At 36.5% G+C, this 24,064-nt stretch overlaps 1 protein-coding gene across 1 annotated transcript in view; it reads left to right on the forward strand.

Moving 5' to 3' along the window:
• The window catches only part of pde1a (phosphodiesterase 1A, calmodulin-dependent), a 73,965-nt gene that overhangs the window by 25,743 nt on the left and 24,158 nt on the right, over positions 1-24,064 (forward strand). The window contains exons 3-4 of the mRNA XM_028436926.1: positions 17,568-17,681; positions 17,793-17,975. Of these exons, the coding sequence (XP_028292727.1) occupies positions 17,568-17,681; positions 17,793-17,975 (297 nt within the window). The remainder of the gene's footprint in view (positions 1-17,567; positions 17,682-17,792; positions 17,976-24,064) is intronic.

Here is a 24,064-nt window from a genome sequence, read left to right on the forward strand (position 1 = left end):
GGCAGCAGCGGTCACGTGATATTTATTCACTAATGTACTGTGAACGTACGTATATCATTTAGCATAGCGCGGTTACGTGCAAAGGCAGCTCTCTACGCTGCCTTTGCACGTAAATGGTTGACATCTTGGGGACCTGACTGCGCATGCGTAAACACGTAAAATCACGCAATGAGAACGGAGGCAGAGGAGCAACATGCCTTTGGGAGGGGGCGTGGCCTCCCTCTGCCTTACAGCGGAGCAAAAAAAAAAAGACAGCTGTTCCAGGAAATAGCACTGTTTTGTAATTTGGGCTATGAAACGCACAAAATGCGGACACTTTCAAACTTATAGGTACTGTAGGCTATTGGAAATGAAAAATAAATAATTTATAATTATATGATGATTAAAAAAAAAATAAAAAAATATATAATTAAATAATCAAAATATCAATTCACCCTTGGGTAGGCACTGCCTACCTTGCCTACCCTGACGACACGTCACTGATATATATATATATATATAGATTTAGTTCATGTATTAATGGTGCAGTTTTATCTCTTCTCTGCTGGCTGTGGTTATGACAAATCCAGAGTCCAACCTTCTTGTACTCCTTTGTTAGGAACACTGACCTGTTTGTCTGTTTATTGTTGCGTTTATAACAAATAACTTTAATGCTAAGTTAATGGCAAAGCTAGGCTAATGTTAGCTAATAATAATACTAGGTTAATGGCAATGCTAGGCTAAAATTAGCTAATACTAATACTAAGTTAATGCTAGGCTAATGCTAGGTAAATGCTAATATGTTAATGCTTGATAATGCAAGATATTGCTAATGCTAGTTAATTATAAGTTAATGTCAATGTTAGTTAATGCTAAACTAATGCCAATGTTAATTATAGCTAATGCTAATGACAGCTAATATTATTGCTAGGCTAATGCTAATATAATACTGGTTAATGCTATGCTAATGCTCGTTAATGTTAGGCTAATCTAAATGCTAATGATAGCTAATGCTAATGATAGTTAAACTAATGCTAATGTTTATGGTGATGCTAAGCTAAATCTAAGCTAATGAACTAAACTATTACTCTTTTCTCTTTTACAATTACTAGCAAACCTCACATTGTTTTGCACATATCAAACTGTTCAAATGAGATGGTAATAATAAATCATGACATGTGAGAAGGTTTTAGAGTGAAGGAGAAGCAAACCAAAAGTAAGGAGCAGTATTTGAAGATGAGCACAGGAGCTTTATTTGAGTTTGTGCACAGGAGTCATAGAGAAAACACCAGCTGGCAGACTCCTCTGAGTCCACGCTACATCCTTAACCTACTTCCTTTGGTCTTTGCTTATGTACCAGAAGTAATAGTGTCAGGCTGCTAGTTATGTGTTATTTACAAGCTGTCTCCGACTGTCTGTGTGAACTTTATAACCAGTGTTGTACTAGTTACTGAAATAACATAACTAGTTACTTCATATTCACAAAGTAACTCAGTTACTATTTAGATTACTTACACCAGAAACTAATTCGTTAATGGATAAAGTAACTTTTAAGTTACCTAGAATTTAAGGTAATGTATTATTTTTCCAGCCTACCCCAACTGCTCCTGTATTAACATTGCTTTGAATAAAAGCCTCTGATAAATGAAATTGGATTGAATCCAACCCTACAGTTTCACATCATTTACATTCACAGTACTAAACTCTGCTCAGTATTAGTCTTTACAAACACCAATCTGACTGAAACACTAAGTATTTTTTCATAGCCAGTTTATTTAAAAATAAATATGGAAATAAAATCACAGCATTTTTCTGAGCTATGCAATGCATAGGACATGATATCAGGCTAACGAGCAGCTGAAAGCAGGTGACTCCACAGTAGTGACAGGCTGCATGTTTTCAACAACATACCATGCAATAGCTTTGCTGATCTGTCCCTGGCTAACAGTCACAGTCCGGTTAAAATCTAACCGCTGTTGTATCGGTGCAGAGATTGAAGTACACCACATATACCCAGGTAACGCACAAACGCATCATATTGTAATGGTAACTGAGTTTATTTCTTTAAAAGATATTGCGTGTCAAAAGTAATGGTAACGCGTTTTTTGTAACTTAGTGTTATAAACATTGTTGGGCGGTAAGTTTCCGCCCAACACTGTATATAACACTAAGAAAAGACGTCCAGGGACATTAAAGAGGACGACGAGGGACAGTGACGTACATGAGTATCAGAAATGAAAATCAACTCCCTCCTTCTGTTAAACTTAACTTTTATTTTAAAATCCCACTGCACAAAAAGAAGGTGCAAATTGTGTTGGCATGCACAAAAAGAGAAATTATTATTTTTTTTACCAGAGCGGTGTCAAGTTTCACTGTAAGATCGTGTTGGAGTCATTGGTCCTCATTTAGCAACTGTTTCTGACGTAATCGTACGCAAAGATCAGATCTCACATCAGGTCCGAGCTCGTCTACGCAAATCTGAATGTGTGGATGTAGATGGAGTCTCAAAATAAAATACAAGCCTCAGCTGTCATTTAAGCATAAGCAGACACACATTCAGAACAGATCTTAACAGATTATTAAAATGAATTAAACAGAATAAAATTAATTTAAAAAAAAGCCTACATATTTACTGATTCACAGAATACAACCAGTGACGTGCAGTCAGGGTAGGCAAGGTAGGCAGTGCCTACCCAAGGGTGAATTGATATTTTGATTATTTGTTTTAATTATAATATAGTTATGAATGATTTATTTTTAAATTTCCGATATCCTACAATACCTATAAGTTTGAAAGTGTCAGCATTTTGTGCTTTTCATAGCCCAAATGACTAAACATGGCTATTTCCTGGTACGGCAGAGACACTGCACAGTCTCGCTCCGTTGTAAGGCAGGAGGAGGCCACGCCCACTCCCAAAAGCACATTGCAGCTCTGTTCCCATAGCGTGTTTTTACGTGTCTGAGCATGCGCATTCAGTTCCCCAATATTAAAACCATTTACGTCCAAAGGCAGATCTCTACGCTGCCTTTGGACGTAACCGCGCTATGCTAAATGCTATACGTAAGTTTACAGTGCATTAGTGAATTGATACTCTGCTACGTTCTCTATAGCTAGTAGGCGGGATAACACTACAGGCAGGATGACAGCAGTAGAGACGATAAAGAAACTTTCTTTTGAGGAAAAAACGACAGTTTTTAAAAGAAGGAAGACCAACACCTGAGTTACCAGAGCTTCAGCTAAGGTAAGGTCAGAAAATTGTTCGTATTTTCCACAGTGAATGGTGCAAAAGGAAGGATTGACTTTGTGAATGCTCCTCACTGAGGCTGTTCTGAGTTGTTGTTATTTTCTCCGTGTTTCTGTGTTTCCAACACAAACAACGAATGTGCTGCCGTGTCATGAGATATATGTTGTTGGAGAGTATGGAGGCTATATTGAATAATTGCTTATGTTTCTTTAATGGTGAATTACGATCTTGATTTTGTTTGATTAACACTTGCCAGCAGAAACATATTAAATTGTCATTGATGGTCTCGATTTGCAACGTGGCCAACCCAACCCTAGTGGCCACGGCACGTCACTGAATACTGCATAACTTCACAAATAAACTCTGCTACCGAGCATGAGTGCATAGGTTCACCCAGACACACACACACACACACACACACACACACACACACACACACACACACACACACACACACACACACGCACACACACGCACACACACACACACACACACACGGGACGCAGCTCTGCCTCTGCTCTGTCTTGGAAATGAGGTCCTATTTCCCGTACACCACATATCTGGGGGCTGTATGGAGGAAACAGAACCCCATTCACCTTTAAAATGTAAATTGTTCCTTAAACTTTTACAAATGCGCTGCAGTAATTGGTAATGTAATGAATTATAGGTAAAATTGGCTGAAGACATAATAAAAACTGACAAGGGACAACATTTAGTCTGTTTTAAGGCTTTTTATAAGGGTTTAGATTGTTAATTTCTTTTAGTGTGATATTTGTCGCCTATAGCGTGCCGACTAAGGTTGATATGAAGGTCATATTTCCATGTGTCTCTCCAGGATCTGTGTTGTGAAGTTGTTCACAGTGCACACAGGGGGGCAGACGTCACCTGCTCAGTAGCTGATCTTTCACAGAGCATTCAAGTGTTCTCCTTTAATTCCAGTTTTCTACAAAAAGCAAATCTTTGTTTTTCTCAACCTTACAAATGAAGATGACGATTTTCTTCTTGAAAAAGTTTCTTTTCTTGTTTGACATCATTGGGCGGGGCCTCCAAAACAGGAGGAAGTTACATGTTAATGACGATCAAATTCAACACCCCATTATCTGTATGCTGGCATTGGTCAAATAAATCACACATTGGTCTTGTCGTATGACCAAACATGAACTCAGAATTATACCTGTTTTCGCGCAAGGTTGATAAATGAGGGTCAATATGCTTCTACTTTTCCTGCCTGTACTATTTGTTCTTGTCTCACTTCCTTGTTATGGATGTAAAAAAGTAAACAAATTAGCATCCTGAGGCGATGACGCCGAAACAATCTTTAGCACCAAACACCAAGTCTGGTTCTAGGGGTGAAAAAGACGAATCCTGAGTCAGCATTTTAGACAATCAGGCTAAGCTAAGAATTTAAACCCAAGCAGTATGATAAAAACAACAAAATCAAAGATAATCAAAACGAAAAACCAAGCACATGCTCAACACAATCACTTTGTAGTAGGCTACATTATATCTGATATTTTCACTTACTTTTGCACCAAGTTGTTTTTTGTGCAAGTGACTAAATGAACTAAAAGACTGCTGGGCTTGTGGAGATTGCCGGTTCTCTCCACTCTCCCAGGTCCTTCTTTATGGACGCTGCCATTAAAGATAATGAAAGGCATTAGAACACAAAGGGTAGATGATGATCATGTCCCAGCGTGAAGCGTAATTTTCACTTATTGAATCTAATCGTATTTTATCTGATCCGTATCATACAACTTGATTAGGAAAAGAGAAATAATCTGTCCACCATGAAACCAATGATAGAGATGTTCGACCTTACTTTGGTCCAATTTTACGCCGACTCTGTCCGTAACCATGGCAACCTAACCAGATTCATTAGCTTTATCGCGGGGCATTTGGTTGCCATGGCAGCAGCAGTGTGCCTGGCAACAGTGGCGTCTTTATGTATTGCGGTCGTCAAACCTTTCCCTTTATTTTCATGCTGTGATAAAAGTAATCATCTTTGATATTCTGCTTTTGTTCATTCTCCAGGCAATATTACAGAACTTTTATTTCATGACAACCAACACATTCAGAGTTGAACGCATCCAACAAATCTACATATGAATGCTCAGGCCCTTTTGTAAGGCAGGAGACGTTGCTTTTTAAGGTTTATTATTGTTCATTGTGTTGCTGGTGGTTTTCATCTCTGCAAAGGTGAGAATTCAGTGAGGAAAACAACATAAGTGCTCTCACTTCGTTCTGAGCCACATAATAACCTCCTGTGTTCCATTGTCCTTTTGATTGCAGCAAAAACACACGTCTGAATGTGTGCTGTGGTATTTGCTTCAATGTTTCAGCAGTAAGAACTTATAGTCTGAAAATGATCTTTTTTACACTTTATTTGTACATTTAAACACACAGATTGCTTGAATGTGCTTTTGTCTTTGTGTTTTAGGATAATTAAGCAAATGCTTCCCAAACCTGATTTCTTTTTTTTTTTTCTAATACAAAATTTGTATCCGAACTCTGAAGACAGTTTGAAGAGCACAAATACAATTATTTCAAATCTGACCCAGGAAACTTTCATAAGTGCTCCTAAATCTGATATTCTGCGAATTTTAGCCGACATTATTTCGACCTTTACAACATTGAAATGCAATAAACGCCACAATCCTGCATCCCAGGAGGAGCGGTAGGAGAAAAAGCTTTTTTTTAATATTCGTCTTAGAATGACTTCAGCTGTTGCACACACATTGAGACGAGATGCCTCCGTAGTCACTTTGGTAAATGCAGTGCGTGTCTGCATGGTTACGTTAGAGTTGCAAATAACGGCTGTTTTGATAGTCAACCAGTCATTGGTTATTGAAGCGATTAATCGACAAATCAGATAATAAATTGTTCAATTAATGGATCATTTTTAACTACCAGCTTTTAAAATTAGTTTGAGGTTGTTTAGGGTCTATGTTAAATTATGTTTAATAATGAGAGTAACATATTTCATAAATAAATTAAAACTTAAAAACTAAATTTAACTAATCACCTACATAAAAAAAACAAATGTAAAAGTGCAGTAGTCAAAACTACAGGATATAACCAAACATAGTTTACAATCTGTGCCAAAAAGCTTCAGAAAACAGAAATGGAAATACATTTTTTAAGTCAGATATTAAGTTGTTTATGGTTCCGCTTCACTTCACATGTGTCACTCGTAATCGCACAATAAAGCGAGTTGTCGTCAATAAAAACAGAATCACAAAGCCTTACAAACAGTTCACTGTGTCATGTCCTAGAGATCTTCCTCTTTTGTGCAGATTATTGTGATTTAACCATGGATAAGTTCAATATTTATATGTGAAATATGATCCACTGATGCCCTGTCCAGGGTGTAGCCCCACCTGGCGCCTGAAGATAGCTGGAGATAGGCCCCAGCAGACCCCCGCTATGCACCCTGAAAAGGAGCTAACGGGTCAGAAAATGGATGGAAATACGAACCGCCTTGAACACAGAGTATTTTATTTTTTTTAAATGAACTGAAAGTTCTGTCCTGCACGAGCTGATCTTTGCTAAATTTATGCTCAGTCATCTGTCAAACATATAACCTCTGTGTATTTGTTTTGCGAAGGGCACCAGACTATTGGACTCATTCTGGAGTCGCATGCGGTGGAAACTGATAAATTGTCTAGAATGGAAATGTATAAGCTCCGCCCATGCTTAATTTGGAAATCATCAGGTCCCAGAACAAAGGCCATCTGTTGTTCCAGCAGTAAGAGAGAGACAAAAATGTCACAGAATAAAATATTTTTACTGCATCTTTTCTTAACTTAATGGGCCAATAATATCACTTGAACACAAACAACCAACTAGAATATTTGCATTTCCTGAAGTAAATGCAAGTGAGGATGCAGGTGTTGGCCTGCATCGCACTGCATTAGCTTAGCATTAGCTAGCATTAGCCGAACGTTTGCATTAACCTAGTGTTAGCATTAGCATAGCTTTAGCCTAGTGTTAGCAAAATCCTAGCATTAGCATTAGCCTAGCATTAACATTTGTTTAGCATTGGCATTAGCCTAGCAATAGCATTAATAATAAAAATACATACATTTTATATGGCGCTTTTTTGGACTCAAAGTCGCTTTACAGAATTAAGGCATTATTCTTTCACTCCACACTTAGTGGTGGTAAACCACTATTGTAGCCACAGCTGCCCTGGGGCAGCTGTGGCTACAATAGTGATATAAAAAAATTTAATAAGTCAAAAAGTTTAAAAGTTACAAAATCATAAAAGCGATAGCATAAATCTTGGGAACTATGCGATGCTAAAAAGCTACTCATTACTCACTATTCCTCTCTATTCACTCTTCTCCAGTGACGTGCCGTGACCACTAGGGCTGGGTAGGCACGTTGCAAATCGAGACCACCAATGTTTCTGCTGTCAAGTGTTAATTGAATTCAAATCAACTTTATTTGTATAAAGCAATTTCCAACAAAGTCATCTCAATGCGCTTATCAATATATAAAATTCATAATAAGAAAGAAAAAAACCCAACAAGATCCACATGAACAAGTGTTTAGCCATATAACAAAATCAACATCATAAACACCATTAAAGAAACATAAACAATTATTTAATATAGCCTCCATACTCTCCCAACAAGATATATCTCATGACACGGCAGCACATCTGTTGTTTGTGTTGGAAACACAGAGAAAATGACAACAACTCAGAACAGCCTCAGTGAGGAGCATCCACAAAGCCAATCCTTCCTTTTATACCATTCACTGTAGAAAATACCAACAATGTTCTGACCTTTCCTTTGCTGAAGGTCTGGTAGCTCAGGTGTTGGTCTACAACCTTTTAAAAGCTGTCGTTTTTCCTCAAAAAAAGTTTCTCTATCATCACTGGCGCTATCATCCTGCCTGTAGTGTTATCCCGCCCACTAGCTAGAGAATGTAGCAGCTGCGGTCACGTGATATCAATTCACTAATGCACTGTGAACTTACGTATAGCATTTAGCATAGTGCGGCATAGCGCGGTTATCATCTTGGGGACCTGACTGCGCATGCACAAACACGTAAAAACACGCAGTGGGAACAGAGGCAGAAGAGCAAAGTGCCTTTGGGAGGGGGCGTGGCCTCCCTCTGCCTTATAGCGGAGTGAAAAAAAAAAAAAAAAAAATCTGTGCAGCTGTTTCAGGAAATAGCGCTGTTTAGTAATTTGGGCTATGAAACGCACAAAATGTGGACACTTTCAAACTTATAGGTACTGTAGGCTATTGGAAATGGAAAAATAAATAATTTATAATTATATTATAATTAAAACAAATAATCAAAATATCAATTCACCCTTGGGTAGGCACTGCCTACCTTGCCTACCCTGACGGCACGTCACTGGTCTTCTCTCAATCCAACCTACTCACCACAGATTGTAGAGCCCACAGGTAGTTTTTATAAAAGGGGCGGGGCTTGTTTGTGACACAAGATAGTCCCAAAATGTCACATGATCTTGTTCTCAGCCAATAGCAAAAATATATTGTAATAGAATGGTTTCAACCCATAGAGGGCAGTCACTCTCATTTTACAACAAAATACACTAAATTGAAAAACTTTGACTAAAATGTTGAGAGTTGGACCAGGATCAATCAACAGCACTACTTCATACCCAAATACATTTGTATTCAGCAGAAAAAGTGGTTTTAGGGTTTAGTCGCTCTTTAAGTTTCAAAGTGACCAAAGTGTTAGAAACCTCCTAATCTGGCAACCCTAGTTATAAAAAAAAAACATCAAATATGTCAGACTGAAGCAAATGTGTAATAAGTTTGTCCTTATTATTTTAATTTCAGTTCATTGTAAACTTTTATATCTAACTTATGCCACGTCTTGTTGGACATCTCTCTTCAACACCCGCTTCAAACTCTAAGTTGTGTTATGTTGATATATAAATAGAAAGTGGAAAAATATAAAAAAACAACTCATAGACAGACATTTGGCTTTTTAAACTGGTGTGAACGTGGAAACGTCTGTGAGAAAACATGTTTATTCTGTGGCAGCTCAGCGTGGGCGTGGGCTGATTGACAGCAGGCAGAGTGTGGCGGCTCCATCTGGACCAACACATTTTACTGTTCTGGTTGTCATGTGAGAGCGGGACCGCAGCTGTGGAGGTGCAAAGCACAGGGATCAGTCACTCAGGTGTCTGAAGTCTGCATTCACTCTGCAGGGTCACAACAGACAAGTATTGATAATATTCGTGGTAGTAAAGTAGAGAAATAGTCACAATAAAGGTCAATTATACACTTAAATACGGTGTGAATGTGTTCGTTCTTAACAGTGGGAGAGTAAATCCTTTGGGTCATTCTCTCCGTCCACACGTCTACACATCAGGGATGGGCAACATTTACCACAGCTGGGCCATAAAACTGTGATTATATCTCATTATCAAGATTTATGTCATCATTTAGAATAATGGGCAATCTTGGCATTTTAACAAGGAGGACAAAGGACACTGTTTTTTGCCTTTTGTTGTTAGTTTTTGAGTTTTTATTCATTAGGGGTTTTTTTTGTTATTGTTTTGTGCATTTTTGGTCATGTTCTGAATTTTTGTTGTCAGTTTGTGCATTTTTTGGATTTATTTTCTTTATTTTTGTTGTTTTTGTGTATTTTTTTCTTGTTTTGCGTGGGATTGTTGTTGTTTTCTGTTTTTGGGTTCATTTTGTGATTTTGTTTTTTTTTCATTTGTGTGTTTTTGCATTATTTTCCTCCGATTTGTCAATTTTTGTTGTAATTTAGTGTGTCTTTAGAATCATTTTGCTTATTTTTGTTGTTGTATTGGGGGTTTTACAAATTATTTTGTGCATTTATGTTGTCGTATTGTGTTTTTGGAGTCATCTTTGTTGTCATTTTGTATATTTATCGATCATTGTGTGTATTTTTGTTGTCATTTCACACTGTTTTGCTCTTGTTTTGTGTGTTTTTCTGTCATTTTTTGTGTTTTGGAGTCATTTTTGCATTTATACAAAATTAGACTAAATGTGGCCCCCGTGCTAAGCTAACCCAAACATGTGGGACCGGTCGTTACATGCTAAGCTAACCTAAACATGTGGGATTGTTGTTGGTACGAGGTTACTTCTCAGTCTCAGAGGAAGAAGCACATTCACCATCTGCAGTCGGTGGAAAGCAAAGATTCATCATAAAATTGTCCGGGGACATCTCTCTATTAAAGCAAGGAACGTCAGTCTGTGTGTGTGTGTGTGTGTGGGGCGACTCTGTGTCTGTTCCACCTGAAAATTATTTTTGAACAGCTTGCGCATTGGCCCCATGGTGTGCATCTATTATTTTATTATTAGTTATTTGGTGATTACATTTCAAAGCGATTATTTTAATTTTATTTTGAAATCACAGCGGAATCAACGCGGGTTACACCGGACGGAGGGTTAGACCGGGGGAGGGGGAGGGGCATCTGAGCCGCTCTCACACTGATATACTAACAAAGAAGTCTCACACATTGGGTGTGAGACACACATTTCAACCTGATATGAGACACACACACACACACACACACACACACACACACACACACACACACACCAACTCTACAAATATTTGCTTTATCAGAGACATTCCACCAGTCATTACGGTAATATTGCTCACTTGACAGAATCATTAAAGATGCCGCTTTGTTCTGACGAATCTGTCACACACGAGGAAAAGAGGAGGAGGAGCAAAGTCCAAGAGAAAGAGAGAGATTAATTTAATTGAATGAATTTTAATTATCGAAGTGTATGATTATTTATGGTTCTCTAAACCTTGAGTTTTTGTGTTATAGTTTTAATGTCTAGAAGGCAATGTTTCTCATTCTCATTATTTCTAGGACAGACTGTTGTAATGCATAATAAAGGGGATTGACTTGAGAATCCGTGTACCCTTCGTTCTTTGGTTATTTCCTTTAAAATTCCAAATTAAAAAATAGAAAAAAAAGATTGTTTTTTCTTTTATTAATTTAGAACCAGAAACAGGAAAATGGAAAAACCAAAAACCAAACAAGAAGCGTTTTCTGTTTTAAAATTAATTCTGGTTCTGTTTGTGTGATATTTGGATATTTATGGGAAAACTAGGATGGGAGCTTCATGTTTTAATCTCACCACACAGAACGACCCACAGACGGACTTTTATTCTGCTGCGTTTGATAAAAAATGATCTTGTATCATATTGTCCACCTCACACTGATGACAGAGGCGTAATTTGTGTATCGATGATGTTTTGTTAAAGAGTTATTGATGCTGGAAGTTCAGATTTGTGAATATCTGCCAACTTTACTGAACAGTGTTATGGTCCATATAGTATCCAGATAAACTGGTGACTGGGCAGACTTTGCTCCTGAAGAAGCAACGCATAATGATGAATTGAAACAATATTAATACATGAATAAATCAAAACCAAAAAAATGATTGTTATGTAAAACATGCACATGATATGTGGAACCAGGGGTGGTGTAATGATTCTACTGGTGCTCCTCATTCTTGAGAGATCAACTTCCATGTGGATTGACGGCTGCTGTTAGCGGTATTTATAATGTGCAAAATAAAAGACAAGCGTGAGCTAAAACATCCACAGACTGAATGAAAACATGAGCAGGACCAGAAAACTGCTGAAATAAACCCTAAACAGTCCTATTGTGTGAGGAGACCTGGTCCAGGACCTGGGGAGGGAAACCAGGTGCAGTGGTCTTCAGTTCTCGCTCTAATTTCCCCGTCACTCAAATAGAACAAGTTTAAAAAAAAAAAAAAAAACAGAAAAACGCTGCTTCTCTGGCTTTTGGTTTTTCTGTATTTCTGTTTCAGTTTTAAGTCAGTAAAACAAAATAACCACACTGTTTATTTGTTATATTGATTTGGTTTTAAAACAGAATAACCAAAGAACAAAGGGTACACGGACCTTTGAGTCACCACTGATTTACGATTATTATGGTTTTTGTCTTTGTTATAAAGACAGAAATCATTTTTTAAACCTTACTGACAATAAAAACTTGTTTATTTATTATTTTGTATTTTGCCGTTAAAAGGCAGATCAAGAAACGTTGCCAAGGTCGACCTTTTTTTTGTAAATCAATATCTGGCCAACCTGTTTTTCAGTGAAAGAAACATCATTTATTGCAGTTTTCATCTTTCCAGCATGTCTAATGTCTTTAAGGGTTTATTTGATTGTAGTTTGTGTTACTTTCCTTTGACAGGAACTGATCTATTCTTTATCCGTCTGTCAACAAAGTTTAAGGAGAGTTATTTTAGTATAGACATATAGCATCATTGATAAAGGTGGATGATCTGTTTGAACGTGATTTTCAGATGCAGGGAACAAGTGTAATGGGTTGTTGTATTTTTTATTCTGGCTTTGCAGCATCTCGTTACTCCAACTGCCTTCAGGTCTCACCACAGTGACTTTGATCTGCTCGTCAAACGCTCCTTCTATTAAATCAAGCCAGAAACACGGCTCAGCTCTTAGAAAAGAAATGATTGTCTGCGCCTCACATTTCCTCTGCTTGCTTCACACTAACTGAACGTGTCAGAAATCACGATTGTTATTCTGAGCAAAACCAGGTCTTTCTACCCTTCATATAAAGGCTGGAGCCTCTGAAGGTCAACATGTTTGAATTCATAACAAATCTACCATTTGTACTACAGATTTGCAACTTTTACTAAAATATAGCCTCATTAATGAATGAACTTTTTTTTTTTTTAACATTTAAACCATTTGAAAATTATGAAGTCCGTCAAAAATATTAATATTCTCCTCTCACAATTTTTGCTTAATTGACACCAAGCTCTCTACAGCTCATCTTCAGACTGTCCTATACAAACTATCCCTGCAGATTTTTGATTTATCAACAAATGAATCTACATTGTAAACACTAAATTCCTAATGCCAATTGAATTCTGAATTACACATCCTGAGTTACCATGACTACCTGTCAACATTGAGCTGTTCTGCAAAGCTGTAGCTTTATGAACGGTATCATTGCAGTCCAAACAAATTCGACATAGCACACCCATGAACCAAGCAGCGGCCATGTTGAAAGTTTCAGTTTGAGCCTGATTCGCAGAAATATTTGAGACACACACACACACACACACACACTCACACACACACACACACACACACACACACACACACACACACACACACACACACACACACACACACACACACACACACACACACACACACACACACACACACACACACAGAGGTTCCTTGCTTATAGATAAGAAGATTGTTTTTAGTGTTTGTTATTTAAAGCTTAATTTTGCACTGTAAACTGCACACATGTTTGTTTAAAAAGTAGTGTAATAAAAACAAATGTTTCCCCCTAACATGATAAATAATTGTGATTATAATCGGGATTACAATATTGATCAAAAATAATTGTGATAATCATTTTGGCCATTCAAAATGTTTGACTTGAAATGGTGATGTGAACACATACTTGCATGTTCATCAATTCAGTTCAACAATAGCCATTTCGTAGTGCTTATCAAAATATATAATTGTTCAGAATAAAATCCTCATGAACAAGCATCAGCTACAGTGGGGAGAAAAAACTCTTTTAACGGGAACAAATCTTGTTTAACAGATTGTTAATGTTAATTAAAACAATTTACAAAATGTTCGAGTCATTGTAGAGGATGTCTGGAAAATGTCAGAATTTAATCTTAAAAACTGCATTGTTTAATTCAATAATTTTATTTTTACAACATTTTGAATTTTGCTCTCGTGAATAATTGGAGTCAATGCAAAAATGTAATTTTTAAATCCGTTGTACACTTATGGAGCCAATAATTCATTGTTTCCAACATCTCCATGTTTTTTGACAGCCGTTTTAAGTCTGCCTTTAAACGTTAACAGCTGCTGTCTTGCACAGAGGTGACTATTTTAGTCTATTATTGAAGCTACAGGTCATAATTAACTCAGTAACAGAGGATGTTCCATCGTGAAAACACTGTAGATTAATTATGTGTTTGACTCATTGAATAATCATTAGATCTGTGTAATTCCTATAATGAGACATAAGGAGTTTTGAACAAATTATTAATTATAAATTAAATAACTCAGTTACATAGACCATTGTCTCTTGTGCCAGAAATTGTGAATTCAACCCTCAACTGCCGTGAAATTCACTATAGAATGAAAAATTAATAAATCCTCCTACACTCTGTTTGTTGCTCAGAATTTGCCAAATTTTGTCTAAAATTGCCTGACCCCGACCATTGCTGTGCAGTAGCTATAATATTTTGTGGGTCTTCAGATTTTTCCATTTAATAATATATTTATTTTGTTTCATCTGTTAAATATGCAATGATGACTTTTTAAAAATTGTCATAATCATACATTTTTGTTGAGTAATTATGACTTATAATTACGTAACTATAATCTTTCATATTACTTTTTTTCTTGGAATTATGGCTTTTTGTCTCAACATTTACGTATCTCGCAACTGTGAATTTTATCTCAAAATGTCAAGTTCTTTTCTGTAATGATAACTTTCTTTTTTTTTAATCTTGTATTAGCTTTATAATTATCCTGTAATCATGACTTTAGTGACCCATCAATATGATTCTATTTTTCTGGTGGCCTTTATAAAGAACACAAAAGGCCCAGGAAGTGAGGAATGTAAAGCAGGACGAGCTGCAGAAAAAGCAAGGACAAAGGAACGATATTATTCACCATTAAATCCCAGGAGGGATTTTATAACACTATGGAAAACTAAACGGTGGAAAAAAGGAAAAGTGGAGATAGTTTGAAAGCTCAATCTGTATCGACATCCTTTTAAAAAACCAAGGACATTTCTTTATGATAGAAAACAGTAAAAAAAAAAAAAGTTTGTGTGATAACACCAACTGATGCGACTCTGACTGAAATCGAAAAGCAAAAGTCACTGGAACGACAAAAATAATCTAAATACCAGACGCTGACATTTCAGTCTAATCGTCTGGAGAATAGTTCACTGAGTGATAAACTTCAACAAAGTCAGATGCCGTCATCATTTGTTCACCAGGACAGTCTTTGAACCCACGCACTGAGCCACAGACGGACTCATGTTGTAAATGTCATATAACGTACTAACAAAATGAGTATGTAGTGCGTTCACATTAGATAGTATGGAAAGACTGAGCATACAAGAAATACCTGAATGTACACTATATGACGACATTTTTAAAGGTCCCATATCATGTTATTTTTCACCATCTCCATTTGTTCTAAGAACCTCAAAAACAGTATTTGAGGTTTATTTTCCCCAAACTTTCCTGTTTGGCTGATTGTGGGCGTGTCTATAGACGGGACACTGACTTCCTCCCCCCTGCACGGTGACATAGGGCCAGGGGACGGCCCACCCTCCTCCCATCCATTCCGTAGTTGAGCTCATGCTGCTTTATAAACACAGACAGAGCGTGGGGGCGGGGCGATCACCTGTACATACATAGACTGTAGAAAATACATACATAGCACTGTGTGAAGGATGCTGAAATGCTCACCTTCGTGGGCGTGTCTGTTTACATATCAATCACGGCAGAGAGCTTCCTGGAGGCGTGGCTTCTCCAGCTCAGCGCTGCGTCAAATTCTTCATCAAAGTGGGAACGCGTCATCAAATTGTAGCGAGGTGTTTGGGTTCACCCTGTAGTAAGAAAGGAGCAAATCACCCTCTAACTAATGATTGAGGGAATCAATGAAAAAAACACTTTGTGGATGTGTATGAAGTCCTAATAACACTTTATGATGTTTAAAGCACAGAAACGTCCATTTAGCATTACATGGGCCCTTTAAGGCTGCACAGTGGGCACACTAGTCATACTTAACCGTCCCATGATGCATTGCGAGCGGAATGTAAAATTGACCTGGGACTGGTGTCAAGTACTGAGTTTACCTCCGTACTGAGATTATAACCCTAACCCTAACATAATCTAATAAACAAATAAAACGTGTTCACTTTGAAAAAACAAAAATGAATTTTTTTTAGCAAAAAATCATTTTCCGGTACTGTATATGGGCATGCTCACACATGCGCATGCTTATACAGTATGCGCATATACAATCTCAGTACGATGCACACTCAGTACATGACACCTGCTTCAAGTTAAAAGTCAAACATCTCTTTTTCAAAATAAATGCATCTCTTCTTGTCTTTCATTTGTTTTAAACACTTTTGTAAACAGAACTCTTGTTTTGAAGTTACCTGGTAGTTTTGTCAGTATCACAATGGCAGATCTCTGAAAATTTCTGAAATTTGTGAATGAAATGTGTTTCTGTGAATGAAATGAGCACATGTTGATATTCTACTTGGTCACTTTCTCACTTCAAATGTTTTTCAACAGAGATATTTAGCCTCAGTGTGATTCAGGTTTTTGTTGTTGTAGGCTCCAAATGCATCTTGGGAAACTTGGAAGTATACTTTAGTGGGAACGCTCATCATCCTAATCATACTTATAGTATATAGTAGACAGTATATACTCATTGAGTTTGTAGTGTATAGTATGGAACGTGTCATTTTGAACACATCCTGACACACGTTTCCCTAACCCAGCCCTACTACGACACATGTTTGAGATTCTCAAACCCTAAAAATCTAAGTAACATCAGAAGCCAAAAGTAGTAACGAACATCAAGGATATTTTCTCAGCTTATCACTACACTTCCTCAATACCTGGTGATCAATGCAGTTTGTTTCCCCATAAAAATCTGGCTCGTTTGTCCAGGTGTGAACTGCCAGTCTTCCTCAGAGGCATCTGCTGAGGCATCCGTTTTGATGTGTCCTTATGAGTTTGTGTCAGGAGATCAAAGTAATGATGAGGAGATAAATAATGTATAGAGCAAATAGAAAGGATGCTGAGATTGTCTGTGATTGGTCATTATTCTAAATGCTGATGAATGTTGATGTGGCCCTGCAGTGATAGAAGTTATCCATCTCTGCTCTTCATGATTGTTTTTATTTTGATATCACTTTAGTGGGCGGGGCTTCTTCATACCCACAATGCACTCTGCGTCACATTTAGTTCACTTCCTGTTTGTTCTAAATCATGGTGCGTTTGTGTTCAGTCTGCAAACAAATCCCTCTACAATACACTTGAAACCATGTTACCATACCAGCAACCAGTGTTTTAGCTAGCTTAGCATGTAGCAATGCTTTGTGAGGAGGGTCAAATGGTAAAGGGGCGGGGCTATGTTATCAACACAACTACTCTCATACCAATTTGAGGAAACTCATGAATGTGCCATTTTTAGACCAAAATCATTCATCCCTAATGAATGAATTATTTCTAATGAAAAGGATTTTTACAGACTCACGCATGCTAACGGGCTAATATCATGTGTTTCTAGGCTGAAGGCGGCCCTGGAGCAGATGGACCGTGGGGTCGTGGATCTGCAGGAGCTCCGCAGGAACCTGGAGCTCGCTGCCGCCATGTTGGATTCTGTTTACACGGACGAGACCAAGTAAGAAGATGAATGAAAATCAACTCCTCTAATTCTTCCCCTTATGCTAAAAAGAAAACATTTATTACACAGCAGTCGAAATATACATCTGTAAAACCTTTCACTCTGCAGGCGTCTGCTGGACACCGAGGACGAGCTCAGCGACCTGCAGGCGGAGTCTGTGCCCAACGAGGTGCGTGATTGGCTGGCGTGCACCTTCACCACCAAAATGGGCGTGGCCAAGAGACGTCCAGAGGAGAAGCCCAGATTCAGGAGCATCGTTCACGCCGTGCAGGCTGGGATTTTTGTGGAAAGGTAAAACATTTAGTTTTATGATGAAGTCTGAAATCAGATCTGGAGTAGAGTCAGAGGCAGAGCACTCAGCACCAGTTCATCACAGGAAATCACTCTTTTAGGGCCACAGGTTTTTCATGGCAGTGAAAATGGACAGAAAATGGAATACACTTTTTTTTAATTATGCTTATTTTCTTTTTCTTTTTCTATCTGACACTGAATATAGCCTCACATGCATGATCAGGGAAAATATCACACATTTACAAGCAATTGCCTTCATAAACGGGTGTGTTAGAGCCCGACATGTAACAACAACCTGAATTGTTATTTAAAAAATAGTAACAAAACCCAAAATATTACAACTGACAAATAATGGCATGAGAAAACGGGAAAGTGGTTAAATTGGCAAAAAATAAGCATGAAAAATCATGAAAAGACTTTGAAAGTGACAATAATTGGTCTACATATGCAATATTAAGTTGAAAAGTGGTGAAAATGGTTTATAAATGAGAAAAGTAATTGAGATTTGATGAAGAAGTGGATGAATGGGAGTAATGTAGCAAAAATGCATTAAAAGGAGCAACAATATGGCAAGAAATAGTGATGAAATTTGGTTAAAATAGGGCAAGTTTGGTGTAGTTGCAGAAATTAGGGTAAAAATAAACAAAAATGCATGGGTTCAAATTGTTTAAAATGAATTCTTGAAGGCATCTGGAGACCCCTTCCCAGTGTACCAGGAATTAGTGCACACGTGTCAGATTGCAATTCTCTGGGATTTGAAAGCAATAATTCACATCAATAAATCCATAATAAGTCCATACTTCATGTTATTTACGTGCTATGAAAAGCAGGAAAGCAGAGTTTTTTTCCCACTGCAAAGGAAGCACAGCTCCTTCAGAATCCATTAGCAGGAATGTCTTGGTTAAATGAAGCCGACTCCTTCAGACACGGAGCAGGAATCAAACAAAGGCCGTGTGCATCCAGCTGCTCTGACCTTGATAATAAGAGGCACTCAAAACTGATTAAAACTGATCCAAACTATCATTAAAACACAGGCCTCACATTCACATTCACGTTGGACAGAGTAAAAACACCACCACAGAGTTTTATCTCATTTCATTCATCATGTTTGCTTTGTGTCAAACTCGCATAAAATCAACATTTTATTCTAAAATCATCTTTATTTTCAGCCTTAATTAATATAGACATTGTATTCCTGTTGCATACAACAGGAATACAACTTATCAACCTCGTCAATGGTGCTCATAAACACATAACGACATCAGAAATTAGCAAAAAAAAAAAACCAAAAACTAAATATGCTAAACAACAAAAACACACAAAATGAAAGAAAAATACACAAAATGGCAACGAAAACCCACAAAATCATTCCTAAAACATACAAACCACAGAAATACACAAACACATAACATCAAAAAATAGCAAATAATAACAAAATATATGAAACAAACTTAAAAATGGCAATAAAAACTGAAAAAAACATTTCTAAAACATACAAAATCACAAAAATACACAAAAGGATGCAAAAAACACACAAAGCAAGAACAACAATACACAAAATGAATTTCAAAAACACCACATAACATAAAAAATATCAAATAATACCAAAATATACAAAACACACAAAATAGCAACAAAAGCCCACAAAATGATTTCTAAAACATTCAAAAATACAAAATGAGAACAATATTAATAATGACTAGAAACGCACTGGTAGAGCACGGACCACATTGTGATTTCCACCCTATGTTGTAGTCCTACATTGATTTTATGTACACTATTAGATTCAATGATATAATCAAAACATACCTTTAGCATTTGAAATAACAATGATATTATCAATAGTCAAATAGTTGTTAAAATATTGGAACCTTCCTCTGTGAGGGCCAGTTACTTTTTTGTTCTTCTTTTTCTAATTGGAACACTGATGACATCATCAGCGAAGCGTGTTTTCTTAGAACCTATGACATCAACAAGATGTTCCATCGTGTGGATGGGAAAATGAATGGGATATATATACACCTGTATATCTACATATTTTCTTTTGGTAGACAGAACATCATCTGTTCCTTGTCCCATTTATCAATTTTCCTGAAAATTTCATCCAAATCTGTTCATAACGTTTCACTTTTCCAGTTATCTTGCTAACACACACAAACACATAACCTTACCGCTCTGCACTTCGCCTTCGTGCCTCTTCTGCGCTTCGCTCTTAGCGAAGGTAGTAATAATAATAATAATAATAATAATACTTTATTTTATTTAAAAGTGCCCTTCAGGCCAACCAAGGACACTTTAGAGTAAAAACAGAATAATAAGAACAGTGCAATACATTAACAACAGTATACAGTATATTACAAAGAAGAGAATGTAGATGAAATAGGGATGAGAATTTACAGAGAGTGGGCAGATTTAAAGAGGTGGGAGTTTATGAAGGGATTTGTGAGGGACACCGAAAAGGAGTGACTTACAGAAATGGATCCGGGAAGTGACGAGGCTGTGAACCAGGATGGCAGTGGAGTGAGGAGTGAGAGAGGGGCGGAGACGGTTTATGTTGCATAGGTGGAATTATGCAAACCGGGTTATGTTATTGATGTGGGAGTGAAATGATCCCTATTTCACCTACATTGCTTTACACAAAATAACTCAAAAAACAATATGAAAAATTAGCAAATAATAACAAAATACATCAAACTACAAAAACCCACAAAATTATTCCTAAAAAATACAAAACCACAAAAAATACACAAAAGGACGCCAAAAACACACAAAACCAGAACACTATCACATTAATGACTTTAAAAACCAACACATAACAACATCCAAAAATTAGAAAACAAAATAAGCAACATATATGAAACAACAAAAACACACAAAATGACAGAAAAATACACAAAATGGCAACAAAAAAGCCCACAAAATTATTCAGAAAATATACAAACCAAAAAAAATACACCAAAGGATGCCACAAACACACAAAACGAGAACAATATTACACAAAATTACTTTTAAAAAAAACTACACATAACATCAACAATTTGCAAATAATAATACAATTTACCAAACAACAAACACCTACAAAATGACAGAAAAACCCCAAAAATGGCAACAAAAACACAAAATTATTATTAAAACATACAAAACCACAAAGATGCACAAAAGGACACAAAAAACACACAAAACGAGAACAATATTACACAACGTTACTTAAAAAAACAAAAAAAACAACTCATAACTACATCCAAAATTAGCAAATTGAAAGAAAAATACACAAAAGGACTGAAAAACACACTATAAATGACTACATTGCTCTTGTTTGGAATATATTTAGAGAATTTCATCAAACTTAAATAATGCATTCATGGTAAAAAGGAGACTGCAGTGGAGCGTGAAGATGTGCGTTTTGAATGACAGCAGTGCTTCTGGTAGCTTCTTGGCTGGTTTCCATGGTAACCCTTGTGCAAAAAGAAAGCAGTGTGGTGAGTATTTTTGATTTCACGCGTGGTTGAGCCGCAGCCGACGAACCCATGGCCTCGTTTACACTTCATGTTTTCTCCGTTCTCGTGATGATAAATGTTCACTTGGTACAAACTGTCCTCAGAGAACTCAGATACTGATGTGTATTAGGGCTGGGACCGTTTCCCTTTGTCCCTGATTGGATAGTTACAATTATTGATTTTTCTTTCTCCAAAAACAAAGTTGAATCATACACATGATGATGATACACAATATATGAGTCATAGTTCCAAAAAACAATGCACTGACATTTCTTTACACTGTCGTGTTAATTTATTAACACATAGACATTAGGGGAAAAAACAATATTCAGAATTTAATATTTTCACAAGAAATTTAATTGTGATAAATCATAAATCAACATTTTTTTTCCTGCTCTTAATGGTTTGATTTTTTTTTTTTAATATTTTACATTTTTTATCCAGTCCAATTTCAAGATCAAATGTATGAAATGAAAAGATTATTTAGATTAAAGCCCTCAAAGAGAAAAAACTGGAAAAAATTATTTTTTGTATTGTCTATTGATCTTCTCATGAATGATCCATGCAGATCTTTTTATTTATTAAAAATTAACTGTAAACTGTAAAGTAAAGATATGCTTTCTAAATCTTGCTAGATATTATATATTAATATTAATATTTACAATGTTTATGAAAAAAAACAAAAAAACTTTTGGTGTCATTGTAGATGATGTTTGAAAAAAATAAATCAAAATTTTACCTCGAAAACATTTTTTTTTTTTTTTTTTTTTTGATCTTTTATTTTGAATATGCAAAAAATTTAAGTCAATAAAAAAATTATTACATTAAAGTTTTCCATTATTAATACATTGTTAAAAACAAATGAATTGAATAAATTCAATTGGTGTGTTTTCAGATTTTTTCGCTGAATAATTGAATTCATGACAGATGTTTGAAACGGATGTTTGAAACGTGCCTTTAAACGCTAACGTCTGCTGTCTTGCACACAGGTGACTGGCTTAGTCAATTAGTGACGCTACAGGTGACATTTTGATTTGCTAATTAACTCAGCGACACGGAGCATCGTCTGTTGTGCCAGAACGACACATTTTTTCATCTCCCAATTTCTGTCCTTTTATTTGATATTTTCCCAGGTTTATTTTTTCAGAGTAAAACACTCAGGATTCCAACCGTCCTCCAGCTTTGTTACACATCATGCAGCTCGGCCCATAATCACATCTGCAGCAGAGTCGGTGTCAGTGAGAAAATAAAAACCACATAGTGAAGGGTGGAGATGTCCATGGTTCTGCACTAAAACTGCACCAGTTTCTCTCTTAAATATCCACAGCCCTCACCAGAATTATGTTTTTATTGTTATTTATGTTTTTTAATCTCCACCAAAGAGTTAATATTATCACCAGTGTTTATTTATTTGCTTCTTTGTCTGTTAGCAGAATTACATTAAATGTTCTTTATATTTTAACAGGATTTTAACCATAAATAGAACTTTTGTCAAGTGAGATTCCACAACATTTTGGAGGGGATCCAGATGAATATACTGATTCTGGATCATTTTAATTATTATTATTTATATTATCTTATCTCTTTTCATTGAAGAAATTTAAAAAATATAACAATTGACCGATCCTTGTGAAATTTCAGTTTTATCTGGATTAAATCTTGATTGCACATTTCATTGTCATTTTCCTGACCTACTGTATTATTATTAATGAGAACACACATTAATTCCAAGTCTTTAAAGTGTGATTGATCCTGGTATCTTGATCAGGATCATTGATCCAGATAACTGACAATATCTGACAAAGAGCTTAGTGGAGGTTGTTTAAGGATTATAAACTCATTCATCAACTCCTTTTCAAATATTTCAAACGTGAGTTCTTAGAATTTTCTACAATTATCCAAATTATTAATAGAAGCTACTTGTGTCAAACTTAAGGCCCGGGAGCCAAATTCGGCCCTTTGAAGCATCCAATGTGGACGGATTTGGCCATTTGTGAAAGTAAAACATCAATTAAAGTACAAACTAATTCAGTTGTAAATATCTCAGCCCTTCTAAATACACAAATTAAATTCAAATAAATTATTACAGTTTCAAGAAAAAGTATGTGAATCTTTTGAGATTATTTGGATTTCTGCATAAATTGGTCATAAAATGTGTTCTGAGGGGTGTTCCATAAAGGAGGGTTAACAAACTCTGAGTCTATCCATAAACTCTAGGTCAACATACCCAGCGATAAGAAACTCTGGGTACCTGTGAAGTACATTACAGCTGGTATGAAGTGGGTCAATCAACCCTGAGTATGTAAACCTTGGGTTACTTACGTGCACGCGAGCGATAAAAAGCCATCATCAATGGATCGACGATTACATAAACTACCATGGTAACCACCCGGAAGAGAGTGATTTATTCACCCTGATGGTGAAATAAGCCAGTGTTTGATGAATATGAGCCTGTTCTAAAGGTACGTTCACACTGAACTCACCTTCAGTGACTATAGTGGTTTAAATCACCCGTAATTAGTCACACTTTTTGGTCCCTTCATCACTTTATTGCTTCAGTGACGTGACGAGCGGTGAATAATATGAATAAAA

This window comes from Gouania willdenowi, chromosome 21 (assembly GCF_900634775.1).
Source record: "Gouania willdenowi chromosome 21, fGouWil2.1, whole genome shotgun sequence".
NCBI lineage: Eukaryota > Metazoa > Chordata > Actinopteri > Blenniiformes > Gobiesocidae > Gouania > Gouania willdenowi.